Raw genomic sequence first — 23,217 nt, 5'->3', positions numbered from 1 at the left:
TTCTTTCATGCTTTATCAGATATTTACTGGGCACGTACTGTGTGCCAGGCCTGTGCCTGTTCTGTGCCTCTGGGGTACCTCTGCACAAGGAGATGGGGAATCAGTCTCGAGGAGATGACCCCTCCCTTAGACACCTCCCCTAAGTCTACCAGTCAGTTCACTGAAAGACAACGAGAATTTGGATGGGGGAGTTCTCAGCACCAAACTTCATCTGGACCCAATCCTGGCTCTGGAGTTCTGGTGGTGATGGGGGGTGATGGTAGGGGCCAAGAAAGAGAGGGATCTGTGTCAGGAACTGTCTCTGAACGTTGATTTAGCCTTCACTGCTTGTGCACTGGCCGTTGCTTTAAGTTGCTGTGGTTTCTGTCTTCAGGTCTAAGGATGCTGGTTCTCCCTGGCCCCAGGGCCTCCGGCTGGCTCCCTCATACTCTCTCCCTTTTCTAGCACAGTAACAAAAGCACAGAATTCTCCCCCAAGGAAGGTCCTCTCCATCTTCTGATTCTGAGGCTGTCTAGACCCCCCATAGGGAAAAGGAGGCCTCTGACACTTTCTCGTGAGTCATCACCCCTGCTGGGCCTCAGTTCCCCCTCTACTTGGGTAAATTGTGGTTGGAGGGTGATGTGTGTGACCTCCCTGAAATATCTTAGAAATATGGGGCATTTGCTTGGATTAAAATAAACTTTATCGCACAGAATTAGTACCGTGCCGGTTTCACGAATGGGGAAACGAGCGGAGGGTCTGTCCCGTGGTCTCAGGGCTCAAGGCCATGCTGCTTGCTGGACTCCAGACGTTAGCCAGCGGCGCCCCCTGGTGGCAGGAGGCGCAGAGGGGAGGCGGGGAGAATTCGGGGCTCCTCGCCTTGCGGGAAGTCCCTCCGCGCCCGGCTAGGTGGAGTTCATCCTGACGGTTGCGGGCCTGGCGCGGAGCAGGTGAGGTGGCTCTGTGCTCAAGTCTCAGATTCAATTTTCACTTCCGGAGTCCTCAGTATCCCCCATCCCCCCCCCCCCGCTACCCTCCCTCCCTGCGTGTCTGAAGATTTATACATGACAGAAGTCATTACAGAGCAGCCTCTGGCTTCAAAAACAGATGGCTTCATTCCTAAATAATTTCATTAATAATTCCATTCCACTGATAATTCATTGTCATCACAATTAATCATCTAACTTCACCGAGGGAGAATTAAAGGGCATCTGGATCATGAACTTGGTACATTTCCTTCCAGGCTTTTAAAAGGCAGAGATTTATGGGATTTTTATTTATAATTTTTTTTATCCTTCCCCCTTTATTTGCAAGTAATACATGGTCACTGTAGAGAATTTGCAAATAATGGAAACATGTAAGGATGAAAATAAAATTCTGCTGTAACCTCACCCCTAGATCATCTGCCTTCAGCATTTCACCTTATTTCTGTTTTTTTCTCTCCCTCATTCATGAGAACATTGATATGTTCTCCTTCAATTTGGGCCACAGCTATTCCTCCGTCTCCTCACTGTGAACACTATGCATGCTGGCTTTTCATACCCCAAGCACAATGCCACTTCAGGCCCATTGCACATGCTGTGCCCGCCACCTGGAATACTTCTGTGCCTCATCCTCACCCTTTGGGTCTCAGCGCAGCATCCCCTCCTCCAGGAAGTCCTTCCTGACTCTCCCCCTCCCACTCCAGGCTGGCAATAGTAGAAACTCTCTGGGACTCTTTGCTTTGTTTCTACAACTCTCTCCAGACTGACATCTTCAGACTCCCCCAGAGACTGACTTTGACAACTTCAACAAATCTTTTAACCTTTCTGAGCCTTTGTCATTTCACAGGTAGAATGGGCTTGCTTTGTGCATGTGTGTGTGCTAAGTCGCTTCAGTCATATCCGACTCTTTGTGACCCTGTGGACTGTAGCCCTCCAGGCTCCTCTGTCCATGGGATTCTCCAGGCAAGAATACGGGAGAGGGTTGCCATGCCGTCCTCCAGGGGGTCTTCTCGACCCAGGGATTGAACTGCATCTGTTATGTCTCTTGCAGTAGCAGGAGGGTTCTTTACCACTAGTGCCCTTTTTATTCTTTCCATTTCACAGAAGTAGGACCTGAAGCTCACAGAGAGAGGGAGGAAGTCACTCGCATGCTCCAGGTCCCCCATTTTCTCCTGTTTAGGGTCTTTCCTGAGGGATACACTCTTTGCCTTTGTGGCCCACCCTAGACCCAAAGGGAAAGAAGTTCTTTAGGGCCCCTGGGAACTTTCAGGCCTTGACTCTAGGACCTGTTTGCCCTCTGTTTAGGAGGAAAATATTGCCTGGCCCCCCTTACAGAGCTGAAGAGGGGCTGTCCCTTGAGCTTATTTAGTGAGTTCCAGCCTCAAGGCCTTTGCACTTGCTGTTCCCTCTGTCCAGAGCACTGTTCCCCCACTTCTCCCAGTGGCCAGCTCCTTTTCCTCCTTCAGATTACTGCTCAAATGTCACTTCCTTGAAGAGGCCTTCCCTAACCTCAGTGGCCAAAGTCACCCTCCCTTCAATCATTCATTGAGTCATTGATTCATTCATATCATACCATCACAGGGTGCCTACTGTGTCTACAGGTGTAGGTGCTAAGACACCAATCCCTGACTCTCAGAGCTCACAGCTGGCTATTGAATAAATGAGTTTGCATGACATTTCTGATGGGGATGTGTCAGGAAGGAGAAATACATGACATGATAGGAAGTGACGGGCTGAATCAGAGCTTCCAGAGGGAGGTGGGTGTTTTTTGGAGACCTGAAGATGATGAGAGAGCCAGGGAAACAGCTTAGGCAGAGGAAACAGCAGGTGCAAAGGCCCTGAGGCAAGATTGCATCTGGAACCTAAAAGATGGAGTGACTCACCAGAGGAGAAAGATGAGTTAGTGGGAAGGTAGTGGGGTGGGATCTGAGAGGGTTTGGAGCCCTTCTACCCTACCTACCCCCCCCCGCCCCCCCCCTCCCCCCCGGCCCCTGCTATGTCTCCCTGGCTCATAGGACATCTCGCCTTAAGTCTGTAGCTCCCACCTCCAATTCAACCATCCCTAACTCCAGATCCTTTTGCTGATTCTTAACAATAAAGTCCTTCCATTAGTTTTACTTTTTTTTTTTTTTTCTCATTAGTTTTACTTTTAAATACCAAATACCTTGGGGCAGAAGCTGGTACACGTTGTTGTGAGCTTTTACCCTTTGGGGGAAAAATAAGTGGGTATTGCCGACTGCCGCCCAAACATGCATCTGGGAGGTCAGGGAGCCTAGCAAACTCGCATGCCTTCACCTCCACCAGGGCAACGCCTGGAGCCCCCCATTCCCCACCCCAAAGCGGGAACTCAACTGCTGGTCTTCCAGTGGGGAGAGTTGGAGGTGGATTTATATTTATATTTTAAAAATTTTCCCAATTCGCCGCAGTTAGTTTGTGATACTTTTATAGTCCGAGTGAGGAGGAGGGACAAAGATGTTATCCTTTGGAAAAAATAGATTTCCCAACTGCAGGGAGAGCAGGAGGGACTTCTCCGCACTTCCGGGGCGCTGGGGGCGGGGGGCGGCCTCCAGGCGCTAAGTTATTCTGGTCTCTAGGCGCCTCTGCAGCTGGTGAGCTTTTTATAAACAGGACCAGCCCCGCCCCTCGTCTCCAGAGGAGGAATAAGGGAGATCAGAATTTTCCTGGGGCCACACGCCCCCTGCCGGGTGTGGAGACCGGAGATGGGGCGGACGGTAGCGCCCTGGAATGGAGGCCGAGGTCTCATTCTTCCGCGCCACCCCCTACTCTGACTTTTTCACATCAGGATCGTTGGGGGATGACGGGTCATCTTGGACCCCAGAGTCTCCATCTCTGAGTCTCTTTTTGCCAGGATGGTGGAGGGAGGACTCTCCATCCCCGTCGTTTAGCTCAGGAGTCCGGCAGGAGGACAGCATCTCCCACCCCACCCCACTTCTTTATTGCAGGGTCTTTGAACCTCGCTGTTTCCTACGTTTTTGTTTTTTTTTTAACCGCAGACTTTGCGAGATTAGGGGACAGGCTGTTTTCCTGCCCTACTTCCGCAATTTGAATTTTTCTTCGAATTTTTCTCTGGAAAATGGGGCGCAGGAAGGAGAGGGGTTCCCGGAGAGTCCCTCAGCAACCCCCTTTTCCGGAAATCGGTGGCGGAGGGTGGCTCTCTTGATCCCGATTTCTCTTTTCTTCATCTCAGAAACAGGGTGGAGCATCTACTAGCCCGACCCCCTTCAGGGGTCTTGAGTGTGTTAGTCGCTCAATCGTGTCCAGTTCTTTGCGACTCCGTGGACTATAGCCCTCCAGGCTCCTCTGTCCATGGAATTATCCAGGCAAGAATACTGGAATGGGTAGCCATTCTCTTCTCCAGAGGATCTTCCCAACCCAGGGATCGAACCCAGATCTCCCGCATTGCAGTCAGATTTTTTACCGTCTGAGCCACCAGGGTACATATCAGAAATGAGACGGGGTCTATCTTGATCCCTATTTCCCCTATTTCTTTTATACTTACTTTGAACCCCGTAAATAGGAGATATGGAGTATTTTCTCGAACCTCACTTCCTCTTTCCTGAAATTGGGAATAGGGGGAGTTTGATGAGCGGTCACAGCACCTTGGACTGAACGGGGACCCCCTGAGTCTAAGACCTGGGGTGCGTGGGGGCAGGGAAGGGGAACGCCCCCAGAAGACTGAGGCTCTGTTGAGCCCTCAACCTCTGGGCCCTTCGACCGCCCGGAAACCACCATTGGACAGGAGGAGGGGGGTGGCAATCTTTGTTTGGTTACTTACCCCGTCGCTCGAGCACTTAAGCCAGTGAGAAGGCGCTGCGAAGCCCCGCCTCCCTTATAACGAAGAGAGGCGGAGCCAGCAAGCGATTCCGCCCCTCCTGCACCGCTTCTGCTAGCTACTGGATGCGCTCTCTGGGCCCCGCCCCATTCTCGCGTCAATCTGCGCAAGAGCCCCGCCCCTCCCGGCTCTGCCTGCGACAGTAGACCATATCTCCACCCCTGGCTCCGCCCTAGAATGGCATCACGGCCGTATCTGCATGTGAGGCCCCGCCCCGCCCTTTGCAGGACGTCACCGAGGACTGCAGGGGCCTCAGCCGCTGCCGCCGCCTCCGCTGCAGCGCAGCCCCACATCAGCACACCGTGGGCCCCGTCACCGCCACTGCCAAGAAAGTCGCCGCCGCTAGGGTCGCCACAGCATCAGTGCAGAACAAGGTGAGCTCCCAGGCCTCCAGGTGAGCTTCCGCGCCGAGCACCTACATAACCTTCATTTGACTGATGGTCTGGTTGGGATAGGGGACGAAGTTGGCCGGCCTTAAATGAGACAGAAGGATGAGGCGGTCGCAAGCCTGGGGAGGGGGAGGGCCTCGGCTCCCTCTACCTGCCCTGTCCTCACCCCCAACCCCCATCCCTCCTCCCCCGGCTCTGCGGTGGAGGGGGATGGGAGATGAGGCGAGTGCTTTGCGGGAAGCTGTGCGCGCGGGAGGCTCAGTGCGTGCGCGTGCGCGTGGAGTGCACACGCGTGTGCGCGCCCGCCTGTCCTAGAGGGTCTGTGTGTACCCTTGCTCGTACATACCTTGGGGATCCCGACCCAAGATTGTGAGTGTTACAGGCATGTGGAGGCAGACGCGTGGACTGCGCGTGTGCGTGCACAACAGTGTGCCTATGTGCACAGAGATGTGTGCCCGTGTGGGTGACGTGTACTGGGCTGCATGGGTGGAGGACGCATTGCGCACGGGTGGGTTTGCACATTTGTATATACATGTTGGCGTGCAGATAGGTGTCTGGCTCTTTCCCTTGCACCGAGCGTGTCCCAGTGTGTGCCCTGCTGGGTGCACGTGAGCGTGTGCACGCCCCGTACCTATCACGTGATATAGCTGTCACAGCTCGAGCTCTCCTAGCCTGGGAGTCTGGCAAAAGAACGGCAGAGACGCGTCCCCGCGGTACCGTACACGCGTGTGCACGTGCGCCCGCTCAGTTCTGAGGAACATGAATGATTGATGGGGGGCGGGGCCGGCCGCAGTTAGTCACCTCTCCTGGCGCTGCTGTAGGGCTTAGGTTACAACCGGGCCCGGGGGCGCAGGCCTGCTGGAGGGGGCTGCAAGGTGTCTCCATCCCCTTCGCGCTGAGCTCCTTCCCCGGAACCTCGGGCCTTTCAAGGTCACGGCCCGCCCTCTGCGGTGGGGCGCACCGTTAGTACTGGGGCTCCTGATGGGATAAGAGTAATCTCCGTCTCTCGCTGGAAGCTCTCTAGCCTGAGCCTGGGCGTTTGGGGACAGAGGGGGATCCCTCACCTTCGCCTACGCCCCGCACCCCCAGATGGCATCCGCCACAGACGCTCGCTATGGGCAGAAGGAATCTTCGGACCAGAACTTCGACTACATGTTCAAAATCCTCATCATCGGAAACAGCAGCGTGGGCAAGACATCTTTCCTCTTCCGCTACGCAGACGACTCCTTCACGCCTGCCTTTGTCAGCACTGTAGGCATCGACTTCAAGGTCAAGACCATCTACCGAAACGATAAGAGGATCAAGCTGCAGATCTGGGTGGGTCCAGCTGGGGGGCCTTCTGGCTCCATCATTCTCCCTCCCGGGGACAGCAGCCCCAGTTCTGCCTATTTCTTTCCTGTCTAGATTCACTCATTACACACTGGGCATTTATGAGGCACTTACTGTGTACCAAGGGCTAGAGGCACAGAAGAGAGTGTCCCCTTTCCCTTCTCCCACCAGTGCTCTCCAGGGGTGGGGAAGGGGTAAACGCTGGGTCCTGTCCTACCCCTGACATCATCAGATGCATCACCTGCTGAGTGCCTCAGTTTCCCCATATTCAAGTTCCTCCACGAGTGTCTGGATGAGGTTTCAGAGGTCCAACCTCATTCCCTGGGCCAAGAGCAGGCTCCTCCACCAGGGTCTTCTGGCCACCTCCCTCAGCACCTCTGAGTCCTAAAGGAGTCTGATAAATCCCAAGCCAGAGCTGGTTGTTCCCTGCCCACAGTCCTTCCATGGCTCCCTCTTGGTAACGCCTGCAACCTTCCCCTGGCTGAGGAGACCCTGCCACCTGGTCAGCCCCTGTTGATAGCTCATCTCATCTGTCTCCCTCCTCAGCCTCTTCGTTGTTCCTCAGATGTGCCAGACCCAGTCCCACTTCAGGGCATTTGCCTAGACTTTCCTTCCCCTGACCCTCATATGACTCCCTCCCTCATCCTTCAAGTTTTTAAATTGTCCCCCAACCCACACTGCCCATCCTTGCCTGGTTTTTTTCCCTTCTCCTGTCTCATTACTTTCTGACAATACATTTCCGTGATCTGAGGATACATTTTCTTTCTTGTCATGGGTTGATTCTCTGTTTCCTGCACAGAGCTGTCAGTTTCAAAAGGGCAGTGATTTTGGCCCATTTTGTGTGTCCTCAGTGCCCAGCATGCACAGGTCCATGTGTGTCAAATGGATGAAGGAATGATGCTGTAGGTACCTTGGGATCACTGATACTGCATTCCCTGGGACAGGCAGCTGAATCACCCTTCCTGACCCACTGTGCCTCTGGGCAAGCCCCTGCTCCTCTGAGCCTCAAGGGGGCTGGACTCCACCATCTCAGAGTTCATTCCCATGCTGAGGAACTTACATGTATCTCCTCTCTGACACCCCACCTCTTCTTCCCAGGACACAGCAGGGCAAGAGCGGTACCGGACCATCACGACAGCCTACTACCGGGGCGCCATGGGCTTCATCCTCATGTACGACATCACCAATGAGGAGTCCTTCAATGCGGTGCAGGACTGGTACGTGTGCCCCCACCCGCCCTCTTCTGAGCCAGGCTTCGTGCAAAGCCTGGGGTACAGGCTGAGATGGGAGAGTCCCAGCCCCTTGGCAGAAATGTAAATAACAATATTGGGGTCCCAGCTATGCTATCAATCTATAATCATTAAAACAATGTGGCATCAGCTCAAAATAATGTGAAAGAAAGATTTTAGGTAGGAAAATGAAACTATAAACATAAAAGGAAAAAAAAAAAAGTCTGGGAGGGACAGAAAATATAAAGATAGCTTGCAAGTTTTGAAGGTATAAACATTTACATTTTCTGCTGAGAGTAATGATAACTTTTGAGAAACTGTTTGAATTTGTTCAAGAGGGAGAATTCTCCTCTGGGGGTCGGGGGATCTTTCAAGACTTCTTGAAAGAGGGACTCTCAAGTTCATGAACTGTGGGAGCAGGCCCCTGCAGAGAGAAGTGTTTCTGGTAGGACAAAGGCAGGAGGAGAGACTGAGCCTGCCTTCCTCAAGAATTAATGGGACAGGAAATCCCTGGTGGTTCAGTGGGCTTCCCTGGTGGTTCAGACGATAAAGAATCTGCCTGCAATGCAGGAGACCCAGGTTCCATCCCTGGGTTGGGAAGATCCCCTGGAGAAGGGAATGGCTACCTACTCCAGTATTTTTGCCTGGAGAATTCCATGGACAGAGTAGCCTGGTAGGCTGCAGTCCATGGGGTCACTAAGAGTCAGACATGACTAAGCGACTAACACTTTCATTTTCCAGTGGCTAAGACTTTGCACTCCCAGGGCAGGGGGCCCAGGTTCCATCCCTGGTCAGGGAACTAGATCCCACATCCCGCAAGGAAGATCAAAGATCCTGGGTGCCGCAGCTAAGACCTATCACAGCCGAAGAAATAAATATTAAGAGTAGAGAATTAATGGGGGTGGGGGGCTTGAGTAGGATGAGTGACAAGGAGATGGGGGAGGGTGGTGGTGCTCAAATTCTCCAAGCCCTAACCTTCCTCTGTCACCACCTCCTCCAGGTCAACCCAGATCAAGACCTACTCATGGGACAATGCCCAGGTGCTGCTGGTAGGGAACAAGTGTGACATGGAGGACGAGCGGGTCGTGTCGTCGGAACGTGGTCGACAACTGGCAGACCATCTGGGTGAGTACCCAGTGACGCTGGACATCACAGGCCAGGAAAGGGACAATGAGGCCCTGAAAGGGGAAGACACACACCCAAGGTCTCACAGCTAAGCCACAATGCGACCTGGACTTGAATCCCGATAATTCATACTCTGTGCGAGCTGGCCTTTGATCCAGGGGCCATTTCAGGTGGGTCTTGAGGGATGTTTAGGAGTTCACTCTGCAAGAAGTTAATGATTCATTCTGACACTGTCACTGTGCAGACTAGTGCTGGGTGTTGCTGGGCCCCTGAGAGGCCTCCAGATTTGTGAGAGAGGGAGGGATCTGGGCTGGCGGAACAAGCAAGGAGCCAGGCTCTGCCTGGAATAGGTAAGGCTTCCTGAAAGTGGGGCATTGGAACTGGTATTTGAAGAAAAAGGGTGATCTTTCAGACAGAAGAAACAGCATGACCAGATGTGGGAAAGATCTTTTTGGCAAACAGTTTTACATGACTGGAAAATGGGGATCACTTGGAGGAAATATGGTTGGTCATGCAGGACCTGAACTACACACTGGGGTGTCAGACTCTTCAGAGGGCAGTAGGAAGCCATGGAGTGTGTGTGAGCAGGAAAGGCCTGGATCTGTGTCAGATGCTGCCAGGACCAGGGCTGGGCCGGAGGGTGGGAGCAGGGAATTAGCCCATCACCCTATTTATTATCGTAGCTATTTATTTACTGGAGATGTCCCCCAGGGGCTTGGGCATCCCCTTGTTCCGTGCAGGGCCTCTGGGGACAATGAGAAGAGGAGGGTTTTAGGGTGAAGAAAGGAGTCTAGGAAATAAAGGCTGACTCAGCCCACTGTTGCTTCGCCATGGGACTTGTCCATGCCTTTAACATGCATCTGGCACTGGGAAACTCCAGGTGTTACCTGTCCTCAGGAAAGTGTGTCTGGGCGTGGGGGGTCCAGTGTCCTCACCTCTCCCTTCCCCGACCACAGGGTTCGAGTTCTTTGAGGCAAGCGCCAAGGACAACATTAATGTCAAACAGACCTTTGAGCGCCTTGTGGATGTCATCTGCGAGAAGATGTCTGAGTCATTGGACACGGCCGATCCTGCAGTCACGGGCGCCAAGCAGGGCCCACAGCTCACGGATCAGCAGGCGCCTCCGCATCAGGACTGCGCCTGCTGAGCGCTGCCCTGCCCCGCCCCATCCTGGCCCCGCCCCTGCCCGCCCCCTGGGCCTGAGCCGGGGGGGCCCCTACTGGCTGTGGGCGTGAGTCCCCTGCCCCGATTTAGCCCATCACCCTATTTATTATCGTAGCTATTTATTTATTTATTGGAGATGTCCCCCAGGGGCTTGGGCACCCCCCTCCTCCCCGTCACACCTTGTACATACAGCCCTGTTCTCGCTCTGCAGTGGCGTGTCGTGGCCCCGTGAACTCACCGCTCACTCTTCCCTCCAGACCCCACCTTTTTATAAATTCACCCCCATCAACAGTTATCAGTTTTGAAGAGGGGGCCAGATGACACCCCAGGGCAGGCTGGTCAGGTGATGGGAGGTAGCCAGCCTCCTGGCTGTGGCATGGTGGGTCCAGGCGGCTGCAGGCATCTCAACGTGGACCACTGGGTGGGTCAGAGCCAGGAAATGGCCCACCTGGCTCTTGGCCCCCAAGGTTGTACCTTTTATGGGAGCAGGGTGGGGGGGCTGCTGCAGACATGCACCACCCTGGGATACCACTCCCCACCAGACCTGTTCTGACGTCATGAGTGTCAAACATGCCCCCCAGCCCCCCAGGAGATGTCATGACAACACTACACACACCCAATAAAGTGAATGGATGACACAATGTCCCTATGAGCGCCAGCCTGATAATGCTGGCTCTGTACATCCACAATATTTTCAATTACCAAGAGAATTTAATGGTACTTCCACAGTCCGTGACTAGAGGATGAGACTGGAGGCTCCGAATTCTGGGGCCCGGCTCCAAAGGGATGGGTGATATCCCCCACCTTGGTCCCAGCGCCCAGCCTACAGTAGTGTTGAGGGCTTGGTGCTAGCTGGCTGGCTGAGACCCAGAGCTGAGGATGGCCCATCATGAGTCAATTGAAGCTGTCCCAGAAAGGCTGAGGTACAACTGTCCATCTTCATGGTTGTGTTCCAGAGGGAGGAACTGAGGCCTGGCAGTGGGCTTGGCAGGGGCAGCCCAAGCAGATGCCCAGGAGTCAGGGTGTGGCTAGGACTTGGCCTAGGAGTCAGTTCCCCTTCCTGCCCAGGTGGCTGGTTGGCGGAGGCTCAGTTAGTCTTGCCTTGCTGTCTGGCATCTGGGGGCTCAGTCTGCATGGTGCCCAGGGCCACACAGCCTGGGGGTGTCAGGGGGCCTGGGATCTGACCGCACAAGAGAATCTGGTTACATGTGCTGTTCATCCCCCTAGGCACCCCACTGAACCCTCCTCGCTAGACAGATGCGGGCTTGGTCCTCACCTCGTTGGTGATCAGCAACCTGCCCACCCACCACGGGGTGCAGGCAGACTGTCACCGGCACAGGCAGCCCTCACCCTGAAGGGTAGCTGTACTGACATTTGGGGCTCTCACATGTGCCTCCCCCCCACCAGAAGCCCCCTGGGTGCCCACTGCACTCACCCGGTATTTCAGGTAGGAGAGGTAGGTGTCCCACCCCAGCGTCAGGCCGTTGATGTAGGTGACTCGGAACTGGGGGGGCACGAATAGGAAATTCACCAGCTGCGCAGCAGGCCACACGCACCAGTCAGCCTATGGGGAGGGGCGGAATGTAGTGAGGGGCGGAGCCAGGAGGGACTTGGGTGGGGCCTGAAAGGAGGGTCCGAAGCAAGATGAAAGCAAGCGGGTGGAGGTGAAGGGATAGGCGGGGCCTGGGCAGGCATGCCCACCTTGTAGAATTCCCAGAACTTGTCCCGCAGCTCCTGACAGCTGTCGTCCAGGGTCTGGCCCTCCAGGCAGCCAAGGCCTAGGAAGGAAACCAAGAAATGAGAGTGTCAGGCGCTGGGGAGTATGGAGTACAGTGGTAAAGCAGGTAGGGTAGGACCCCTGAGGAACACAGCTTCCCCGATGGCTCAGCAGGTGAAGAATCCACCTGCAGTGTAGGAGACACAGGAGACTCCGGTTTGATCCCTGGGTCAGGAAGATCCCCTGGAGGAGGAAATGGAAACCCACTCCAGTATTGCTTGAAAAATACCATGGGGAGGAGCCTTTTAGACTACAGTCTACAGGGTCGCAAAGAGTCGGACACAACTGAGCGACTAACCACCACCCCAGGCAGCGGAACAATGTCCCAAGCAGAGGAACCGGCACATTTAAAGGCCTTGCAGTGGGAAGTGGGGCACAGCAGGGAGGCTGAAACGGGTAAACAAGAAGTGAGAGGTCTGTCCTGTATACACTCGTACCCTGCGGGGTGGTGACACACCCTTGCTGAGGCGGTTTTATTACAAGTCCTGTACCTTCCTTTACCTTTACAGATAATGAAATGAAACTGACCCTGGGTGGCAAGGAATGAACAGCTCTCCAGAGCCAAGGGTTAGGATGATTGTGCCCAGTCAACCTCAGTCTCGCCTCCCCTTCCTCCAGCCTCAGGGCCTTTGCACCAGCTGTCCTCCCCCTCCGCCCCACCCCCACTCCCGGCACGCTGGCTCCTTCTTCATGTCTCATCTCAGCATCTTCTCCTTGGAGAAGTTCTCCCAACCATCATCCAGGGCAGCCCCATCAGACACTGTCTTCATCCTTCCTACACGTAGCACCACTGTCTGTGATTCTGCCATTCACACCTGACTCCACTGGGTCTGTCCTGTCACCACTGTACCCCAGCCTCCAGTCCCGGGCCACCCACACAGGAGGTACATCGATAACACATCTCCACATTCTGGACACAAAACTGGCTCTACCCCCTCGACCCCCCGATCCAGGAGGGACCAAGCCCAAGGTCACAGAACTCCTTACCCAAGAAGTACCAGACGCCAAGCATAGGAGAGGCCACCAGTTGGTCAATGAGGACCTTCTTGAGGACGTTTGGGAGGCCAGGGAAGCCGGATGCAGGGAGCAGGCGGTCCAGCCAGAGATACCAATAGTGCAGGAAGGGGCCCATGCTACAGCCGACAGCAAACATGCTCACTGTGGACGGTCCAAGAGTTAAGGGGGGCACGTTAGGCCAGCAACCGTCCCCCACCAATCCACTCCCTCCCTGGCTAAGACCTGGGTAAGCCGGACAACCCCCCAGGGCCGAACCAAATATTCTTTCATTATCAGCTCCACCGCCAGGTACCATTCCAAGAGGTGCTTTTGCATCTTCTTCCCTCATTCCCTCACTACCCTATCAAAGGGTACTACCATCGCCCCGCTTTCCGAAGGAGGAAACAGAGGCACAGCTGATAGGGAAGTGTGGGACCAGGGTGCGACCCAAGGCTAGCTGGCAGCCAGACGCTGTGCCTTTGACTACCCCGGGTGCAGCATATCCTGCTCAATGCTAAGTCTGTCAGTGCAAGAGAGAGGGTAGCAGATCAGGGGGTGGGCGAGGACCTGGCCGTCAGGACGGCAGCGGACAGACACCCTACGTATTGGAGATGAGATGAAGACTCGAGGGGGAAGGGATGCGGAGAACGGGGAGGGGGTGTCTAGGGTGCACGCTGAGGTCAAGGGTCTTGCCAGGAACTGAGGTCACGGGACATGGTCACGGAGCTCAGGTCCGGTTCACAGGTCTCCGGATCTGAAGTTGGGGGGCAAAGAGCTCCTGGGGTGAAAAGCCAGCAGCACCGGTCCCCTTACCTGAGCGCCGTGGGTCGAACTTCTGGCCGGGCCGGGCGCGAATCTCCCAGGACTGGCGCGCCCCATCCCCGGCCGCCATGAGAACGCCGCATCCCAGGGTGTTAGTGACGAGCAAGGCACGACCTTGGAACAGGGGCTGACCGGCAGCCCAAAGGCCGCGCAGCCAGCGCCAGCCGCCGGACGGCATCGTCCGCCGGACACAGGAACCCGCACAGCGGGCCGCCCCGCCCATGCCGGCCAATCCCAAGTCGCCGCCGAGTCCCGGTTACCCGCCCCGCGCGGTGGTACCCAATCGAACACTGCCTTCGTGATTTGTATGCCCGCCCCAAATCGCTCCAGTCAATCGCCGACTGCTTCGAAGCCTCACACCTCCTTCTGCGCCTTACGAACCAATCACACAAGGCTTCGGGTCACACCGCGCAGTCCAATTACTGTCGTTCCACCCTTGTTTCCCCGCCCCTTTCTGCTCTGGCCTGTGGGTAGCCGTCGTCATACTCTTATTTGACCGCCAACTTCACTGACCAATCACTGACTTGAGGCTGGAAAAACCACACACTGTTGTCCTGCCTCCCGCGTTGAGATGGCCAATCTACGGCAGTTACCGAGTTCTCCCGTGTAAATTGCCCTCCAGATTTCCAGATTCTCCGGCAATTCCTCAAAAGTGATGGCTACCGGGGCGGAAATCCAATCCCGCAGAGATTCGGGGACGTGGAGGCGGGGCTCCAGTTCTGCTGCGCGCTCAGGCTGCCGGGATCAGTTCTGCTGCGCGCGCAGGCTGTGGGGATTGCTGTCTGGACGTTGACCTTGGTCCTGACTACTGCTGGGCGTCTGACTTAAGTTCCACAATTATACTACTTAAAACGCTACGCACTGTTCTGGGCACATGACACGCTTTAAGAAATTTGACAGCAACTTTGCGTTGCTGCAGTGATAATTATATCACCATATTACCTCCTATGTTCCTGTAGGGGAAAACCTGAGTTTCAGTGGAAATCTGCATTACTTATAGGAGCAGGGTGTCTGGAGCCTGCGGGCCGAATTCTGTCGCCACCTGTTTTGGTGAGGTTCAAGAGCTAAGAATTTCCTTAATTTTTTTGATTGGTCGATGAAAAAAATCCAGGTACTGTTCTGGGACGAGTGAGAATTGTATGAAATTCCGATTTTCGAATCCCTAAATAAAGATACATTGGAACACAGTCATGCCCATTTGTTTTTTTTAATTGTCTACTCTCAACTACAATGAGTAGTTGCAACAAAGATTATATGGTCTACAAAAACTAAACTGTTTTACTCTTTACAAAAGAAATGTTTTTGTTTTGTTTTGTTTGCTCTTTGTTAGAGGACACTCTTCAGTTTTTTATTTTGATTCTATGAGAGATAATTTATAAACCCTGTGGTTATAACTGAGGACACCAAAAAGTAATTCTTACTTATAGACATGCAAATGAATTCTGCCAAGCAAAGAGACTCTCACCCCATTTTTTTTTTTTTTTTTTTTTGCTTTTATTTGTGCGTTCATTTTACACTTCCTGTTCTGTCTCTTTTTTGGAACTTCTCTGAAATGGTTTTAATGCCTGACAAGTTCCCTTTATTAATAACGAGTTAACAGTAGTTTCTAACACATGCTTATTTTTATATCTGTATGAGAGGTGTGATTTTAACTTTTTGGGAAAGATGATCCTTCAAACACTTCCTATTGCTGTCAAGTACCTCATTCTGGTATTCCAGGCTCCAGATTTTACTGCATTTTGGTGGAAAACCTTCAGAATGGTTTAAAGAGGGGAAAAAGTCAAGTTATGATTCACAAAACAGAGTCAGAAAACTTTATCCACGGGAAAGTACATTTCATGGTAGCTGAAGCCCTGGCAACTCCAAATAAGTAAGAGAATTTTGCTGTTTCTCTATTTTTGTCATTTCTGTTTTCCTTCCTCTAAATATGATTTTGATGCCTTTGAAACAGGAGGGAAGGAGGCACAGCACAACCTTTGAAAGAATGACATAGCCCAAGGATACAACATAAACTGATTAGAACCAAATGGGTTCAAGATGGTGGACAAGACAACTTCTACTGGACCTTGAGCCTCAGTATATGCTCACTATAGTGAGCAACCTAAGAGACACAGCCACAAGCACCATGACAGTTCTAAGGCAAACCAAAGATCAGAACGTGGGCAGTGGCCCAATTCCTAGAAATTTCTGCCCACTTCCCCAAAATAGTTGAAATAACCCTCCTGTTTATTAGTTTATGAAATCACCCAACCCATAAAAGCTAACCACAGTACACTTGAGGCCGAACTCACCTTCTGCATCCCACACTCTTGTCGGCAGAGTGTTCCTCACTCTTGCCTTCTGAGACGGCCTACAGTCTGTCTGTGGAGTGTTTCTCTCTGGGTAGAGCCACTTCTTACCTATCACTTTGTCTCTCACTGACTTCTTTCTGCAATAAGACATCAAGAACCTGACCTTCATTAGGTCCCGAAACCAGGCACTGTGGGTTTTGGTTGGGTCTGTGTCCCAGCCCCTTGGGTTTAAGTCCCAAGCAGGATTTTGGCTGAGTTCAAGTCCTGGCACATAGGTTCAAGTCTCAGTCTGAAGTGAATGGTTTTAGCTGGCAACCACAAAGGGACAGTGAAAAGGTAAGAAGAGGTTTAGAGTTAGGCCTTGGTCCTATAGAGGCCCTTGGGAAACCATGGCCAAGTATATGGGAGAGGACCTTTTACGGTTGTCTGCTCATTTCCCCACCCCGCCCCCAACTCTAATTCTAGGTTTATTCAACACAATTACTTTACTCTACACAACAAAATACTAACACAACATTATCTCAAATGCTAATGACTAGTGAAAGTCGCTCAGTCGTGTTGACTCTTTGGGACTCCAGGCCAGAATACTGGAGTGGGTAGCCTTTCCCTTCTCCAGGGGATCTTCCCAACCCAGGGATCAAACCCAGGTCTCCTGCATTGCAGGCAGATTCTTTATCAGCTGAGCCACAAAGGAATCTCAAATACTACAAAGTTACAAAACTCAAAACCGAGAATTTATAGTACGATAAAGCCACCGGGGCTTTCCTGGTGGCTCAAAGAGTAAAGAATCTACCTGCAATGTAGGTGAAGTGGATTCAATCCTTGGGTCAGGAATTTCCCCTGGAGAAGGGAATGGCTTCCCAACTCCAGCATTCTTGCCTGGAGAATGCCATGGATAGAAGAGCCTGGTGGGCTACAGTCCATGAGATTGCAAAGAGTCAGATGCAACTGAGCGACTAAACATGCACACACGTATAATAAACATCAAAAAAAGCAATGGACACGTTGCCAAGGTAACCTTCACCACTGCCATGAATACCAACACAATGAGGGTTTCAGTGATGGTCTAGATTTAAACTCATAGTTTCAGAGAGGGTGGAAACGTGTGTGTGCGCGAACACGCACGGGCACATCCACACATGCACATGAGTACATGGGAAAAGAACTCTTGGGGCAGATAACATCTGCTCACTTTTAACCTGGTGGGTAAAATCCATATGCTTTTGCACATCTGTGAAATATTTCCTGCCGTCGGGCAAGAAATGCCACAGCTATCCGATATTCTGAATTTCTGAGCCGTGTGGACAAGGGCAAGTTCCCTATACAAAGAACTTGAGGATGTCACAGTCATCATGACTACAACCCTTCAGTGTGACCTAAGGGAATTCAAGAAGAGAAGAATACTGCTTTAAAAATGCAGAATGCTGGCCCCAGATAGCTGAGATACATATGAAAGGATTGACGTCAATAATCCCAGACTCTTGCATCTTTCCTTACATAGAACTCTAAATTCCTTAACTTGATATCTGGTTTTCCTTATTTAACAATAATCTTTGATGATCAGGCTGCTTGCCCCCATTGTTGCAAACTTGTAAATAGCCTGACTCCCTCTCCTGCCTGCTTGGAGCAGTTTTACAGGGCTACTGAGATACTATCTCTTGGGCTTGGAGTTCTTAACATTTCCACAAAATAAAATAACTCTCTACTTTCAGGCTGTGACTGTTTTTCTTAGTCTACACATCCAACAGCCGGTGTAGGACAGAATTGTTAATATCTGCACTCTTCTCCTTGACTCTTAGGTTGTTCTCCTACGGTCTTGCTTTCTTGTTCACTCCTGCCCCCTTCTTTTTTCCTTCTGTTAACCCCAGAACACCTGTGTGACCGCCAAGGTGGACTGTTTTTGCTTTAGCTCCTCTCCCTCTGACCCTTACAAGTGCTGACTCTTTGTTGTTGTCCTTCAGCTGTTCAGTCATGTCCGACTCTTTGCCAACCCATGGATTGCAGTACGCTAGGCTTCCCTGTCCTTCACCATCTCCCGGAGTCTGCTTGTTGTAGCCATGCGTTCCGGGAAACAAACTCACTCAGAAGGACAATGCAGAAAGTGGAGTGCAGTTTATTACACCAGCAGGCCCAAGGCAGAGTCTCCTCTTAGCCAAGGACCCCGCCCAGTTTTTGTGAAAACTTTATATACCCTATGTGTACCTGCCCAAACCCACCTCCCCAGATTCCCTGAAACTAGACTGAACAAAGGAAAAAGAAAGATACAATCAAAGTTAACCTGTGATTCATATGCCTTAAGCCTAGGTAGTTAACAGTGGACAGTTATCAATAGGCCTGTGGTCATACCCCAATAAGCATAATAGAATGTATGATTCTATTCGGTTACAGAGATGATTAGGGTATTCTTCTAGGCGATGGAGAGCCCTGGGGCTCTTCCTTCCAGGGGCATGGTTTTCAGTTGGTATGTCATTTCCATAGATACTGGGCATAGAGCTCAAAGTCCACAGTCCGGCCCGAGATGGAGTCCTGCTTTCAAGACAGAGCCTGTTCCGTTTCCTCCTTCATGCTCAGACTCATGTCCGTTTTGTTGATGATGTCATCCAACCACCTCATCCGCTGTTGCCCCCTTTTCCTCCTGTCCTCAATCTTTCCCAGCATCAGTCTTTTCCAATGAGTCAGCTCTTTGCATGAGGTGGCCAAAGTATTGGAGCTTCAGCTTCAGCATAGTCCTTCCAATGAGTATTCAGGGTTGATCTCCTTTAGGATTTACTGGTTTGATCTCCTTGCTGTCCAAGGAATTCTCAAGAGTCTTCTCCAGCATCACCGTTCGAAAGCATCAATTCTTCGGGGCTCAGCTTTATTTATGGTTTCAACTCTCACATCCATACACTGCTGGAGAAACCGTAACTTTGACTCGCTATAACTTTGTGTAGTCTCTGCTTTTTAATATGCTGTCTAGGTTTGTCATAATTTTTCTTCCAAGGAACAAGTGTCTTTTAGTTTAGTGACTGTAATCACTGTCTGCAGTGATTTTGAAGCCCAAGAAAATAAAGTCTGTCACTGTTTTCATATTTTCCCTGTCTATTTGCCATGAAGTGTTGGGACTGGATGCCATGATCTTTGTTTTCTGAAAGTTGAGTTTTGTGGCAGCTTTTTCACTCTCTTCTTTCACCTTTATCAAGAGGCTCTTTAGTTCCTCTTCACTTTTTGCCCTAAGGGTGGTGTCATCTGCATATCTGAGGTTATTGATATTTCTCCCAGCAATTTTGATTCCAGCTTGAGCTTCATCCTGCTGGCATTTCACATTATGTACTCTGCATATAAGTTAAATAAGCAAGGTGACAGTATACAGCCTTGACATACTCCTTTCCCAGTTTGGAACCAGTCCATTGTTTTATGTCCAGTTCTAACCGTTGCTTCTTGACCTGCCTACAGGTTTCTCAAGAGGCAGGTCAGGTGGTCTGGAATTCCCATCTCTTTAATTTCCACAGTTTGTTGTGATCCACATAGTCAAAGGCTTTCACATAGTCAATGAAGCAGAAGTAGATGTTTTTCTGGAATTCCCTTGTTTTTCTACAATACAGTGGATGTTGGCAATTTGATCTCTGGTTCCTCTGCCTTTTCTAAATCCAACTTGAACATATGGAAGTTCTTGGTTCACATACTGTTGAAGCCTAACTTGAAGGATTTTGAGCACTACTTTGCCAGCCTGTGAAATGAGTCCAATTGTGCAGTAGTTTGAACATTCTTTGGCATTGCTCTTCTTTGGGATTAGAATGAAAACTGACCTTTTCCAGTCCTGTGGCCACTGCTGAGTTCTCCAAATTTGCTGGCATATTGAGTGCAGCACTTTCACAGCATCATCTTTCAGGATTTGAAATAGCTCAACTGGAATTCCATCACCTCCACTAGCTTTGTTCGTAGTGATGCTTCCTAAGGCCCACTTGACTTGCATTCCATGATGTTTGGCTCTAGGTGAGTGATCACACCATCATGGTTATCCAGGTCATTAAGACCTTTTTGCTGTGTACAGTTTTGCTGTGTATTCTTGCCACCTCTTCTACTTCTGTTAGGTCTGAGGTTGGAAATAGATGAGCTCCCATTCGGACATTACCGTCAGCCAGCCTCCTCCTTGCATTTCCTGAGGCAACAGACAGGTGGACTCAAGTTGAGGAATTTACAGCCAGCCTCCTGTTTGCTCTCTGAAATGGAACTAACCACAGAAACACAGTCAATAGCCAGTATTTGTCTCTTGTAAACATCTCATGGGAATAATCATGGCAAGGACAAAGAGAGGGATGAGAAAACCCCTCACAGTAAAGGATAAGGGAGGTGCTACACCTGTGCAGAAAGGCTCTTTGGAGTCAAAAGTCAGAGGATAATTCCAAACCATATTGCGTCTTGCTCCTCCCAGAAACTCTCACTTGGAGATCCATCTTGGCTAGGGTGTGCCTGAGCACCCCAGGGGAGGGTCTTGAGACAAATTAACCAGGGAGGGGATAGAGCAAGACAATTGGCCTGAGTGAAGACAAAGATCTGGAGGACTGCCCCCTTATGTACCATTTTAACTTCCCAAAGCCTCAACTCTCTGAGCTCGTCTGTGTGACTTACCGCATATAATTTTCTTTTCAATAAACTTTTTACTTTACGCTTTACCTTCTTCCTCCTTGCCTGAATTCATTCTTGACTAGGGAGGATAGGACTAGGGATGCTAGTCCTAGCTGCTCGCCCTTGTGGTCCGGTGGTTAAGACTCCAGATTTGGGAAACTAAAACCTTGCTTCTGCTTGCCTCAAACTGCTGTTTACTGCTGCACAAGTCCAAAATCAGATCCATATCATTTCTGTCCTTTATTCTCCTCATCTTTGCATGAAATGTTCCTTTGGTATCTCTAATTTTCTTGAAGAGATCTCTAGCCTTTCCCATTCTCTTGTTTTCCTCTATTTCTTTACATTGATCGCTGAGGAAGGCTTTCTAATCTCTCCTTGCTTTTCTTTGGAACTCTGCATTCAGATGGGTATATAATTCCTTTTCTCCTTTGCCTCTCACTTCTCTGCTTTTCTCAGCTCTTTGTAAGGCCTCCTCAGACAAGTATTTGCCTTGTTGCATTTCTTTTTCTTGGATTATTTTGGTCAAACCGCCTCCTGAACAATGTCACAAACCTCCATCCACAGTTCTTCAGGAGTTCTCTCTATCAGATCTAATCCCTTGAATCTATTTGCCACTTCCCCTGTATAATCCTAAGGGATTTGATTTAGGTCATACCTGAATGATCTGGTGGTTTTCCCTACTTTCTTCAATTTAAGTCTGAATTTTTTTGATAAGGAGTTCATGATCTGACAAACAGTCAGCTCTCAGTCTTGTTTTTGCTGATGGTATAGAGCTTCTCCATCTTTGGTTGCAAAGAATATAATCAATCTGATTTCAGTATTGACCATCTGGTGATGCCCATGTGTAGAGTCTTCTCTTGTGTTGTTGGAAGAGGGTGTTTGCTATGACCAGTGTGTTCTCTTGGCAAAACTCTGTTAGCCTTAGCCCTGCTTCATTCTGTACTCCAAGGCCAAATTTGCCTGTTACTCCAGGTGTTTCTTGAGTTCCTACTTTTGCATTTCAGTCCCCTATGATGAAAAGGACATTTTTTTTCATATTAGTTCTAGAAGTTCTTGTAGGTCCTCACAGAACCGTTCAGCTTCTGGTTGGGGCATAGACTTGGATTACTGTGGTATTGAATGGTTTGCCTTGGAAACGAACCGTGTTCATTCTGGCATTTTTGAGTGCATCCAAGTACTGCATTTTGGACTCTTGTTGACTGTGAGGGCTACTCCATTTCTTCTAAGGGATTCTTGCCCACAGTAGTAGATATAATGGTATCTGAATTAAATTAAATGGATCCCTGAGTTACAATACTATATTGCTGTTAGATTTATGTTGTAAAAAGAAACCTAAATGGAGTGAGCTTCTGTACATTCAAATTTTCATAGCCTTGTGTTTAGACGATGAGACCCAAAAGGAATTTAAGACATGTGTAGCTCACGGGGAGAATTCTAGTAAGGACATGGAAGACATTTTAATTTACCCGATGCGGCCATGCAAGCAAAGAGGAGCTACTCCCTGCCTTCTGGGAGTGGCTGTTGCCCCAGAAGAAGCCAACCATACCAGCAGCCCCTGTGGCTCCGACAGAGGCCTCCCCTCAGACAGGAGACCCTCCTCCAGCCAAGGCTTTTGGCCGAAGGGAAGACACAGCTGGGGATGAAAAGAGGCCCCACCCACATTCAGGAACCTCTTCTTTGTACCCTGGGTTACCCACGGGGCCATCCTCAGTTCAGCGAGCACTCGCAGCCGTTTGCGTTACCCACCAACTGCCCCTACGGTTTTGCCTCTCAGAGTTCCTGATGGAAATCAAGGAAGAATAAGAGCCCATGTACCTTCTCAATGTCTGATCTAAAGATGGAGGAAAAAAAAAAGGAAAAAAAAAATAATAATAAAGATGGAGGAAGACAAGTTGGCAAGTCTTTCTGAGGACACTGGACTTTTTAACACAGGGGTTTACCCGACTACTGAGATCTTTTGATCTCACCTGGGAAGACTTACAGATCTTACTGTCCCACCACCACAACAGTGAAGCCAGGAGTACTGGTGGCCGGAGCCCATGAGGACCAGCAGGCAGCCCAACCCAACAGGGAAGTGCAGAGCACCAGTGGGAATGGAGCTGTCCTTCGGGCAGTGAAAGGGAAGGGCACTCAGCCGCGTCCGACTCTTTGCAACCCCATGGACTGCACAGTCCATGGAATTCTCCAGGCCAGAATGCTGAAGTGGGTAGCCTTTTCCACCTCCAGGGGATCTTCCCTGCTCAGGGATCAAACCCAAGTCTCCTGCTTTGCAGGTGGATTTCTTACCAGCTGAGCCACAGAGGAAGCCCTAAGAGCCACAGTGAAATTACCAGATGAATTCTTTTGATAGATGGGATCATATGATTAACTGTTTAATAGAGGGTATGAAGAAACAGTAAAGCCTGTCAATTATGAAAAGGTGAAAGAGGTCCCACAGGGAGAGAATGAAAATCCTGCAGTCTTCCAAAGGAGATTAGTGGAGGCTTTGAGGAAGTATGCAAACATGGATCCTTCTTCCTCTGAGGGACAATACCTTTCGGTTCAGTTCAGTTCAGTCGCTCAGTCGTGTCTGACTCTTTGCGACCCCATGAATCGCAGCACACCAGGCCTCCCTGTCCATCACCAACTCTCGGAGATTACTCAAACTCATGCCTATTGAGTCGGTGATGCCA

The 23,217-nt window shown here is 50.8% G+C and overlaps 2 protein-coding genes across 3 annotated transcripts; one reads left to right on the top strand and one right to left on the bottom strand.

Moving 5' to 3' along the window:
• The first annotated feature begins 4,980 nt into the window (after positions 1–4,980).
• RAB3A (RAB3A, member RAS oncogene family) lies at positions 4,981–10,703 on the top strand. 2 transcript variants are annotated; one of them, XM_043467380.1, is made up of 5 exons: positions 4,981–5,189; positions 6,294–6,521; positions 7,632–7,750; positions 8,763–8,887; positions 9,844–10,703. In XM_043467380.1, the coding sequence occupies exons 2-5, from the start codon at positions 6,294–6,296 to the stop codon at positions 10,032–10,034; spliced, it is 663 nt and encodes a 220-aa protein (XP_043323315.1). In that variant the 5' UTR covers positions 4,981–5,189; the 3' UTR covers positions 10,035–10,703. The 2 variants fall into 2 exon arrangements, with proteins under 2 accessions (XP_043323315.1, XP_043323316.1); XM_043467381.1 differs by having other exon boundaries at positions 5,036–5,209.
• Positions 10,704–10,742: 39 nt separating this feature from the next.
• On the bottom strand, positions 10,743–13,868 carry MPV17L2 (MPV17 mitochondrial inner membrane protein like 2). The gene is made up of 5 exons (XM_043467382.1): positions 13,638–13,868; positions 12,816–12,986; positions 11,753–11,829; positions 11,487–11,615; positions 10,743–11,231 (listed from the first exon to the last, which is right to left on the bottom strand). Exons 1-5 carry the CDS (start codon positions 13,822–13,824, stop codon positions 11,139–11,141), a joined length of 657 nt encoding a protein of 218 aa, XP_043323317.1. The 5' UTR covers positions 13,825–13,868; the 3' UTR covers positions 10,743–11,138.
• Between the last annotated feature and the right edge of the window lie 9,349 nt (positions 13,869–23,217).

Source organism: Cervus canadensis, chromosome 4, assembly GCF_019320065.1.
Source record: "Cervus canadensis isolate Bull #8, Minnesota chromosome 4, ASM1932006v1, whole genome shotgun sequence".
NCBI lineage: Eukaryota > Metazoa > Chordata > Mammalia > Artiodactyla > Cervidae > Cervus > Cervus canadensis.
This window is presented reverse-complemented; position numbering and strand designations above follow the sequence as displayed.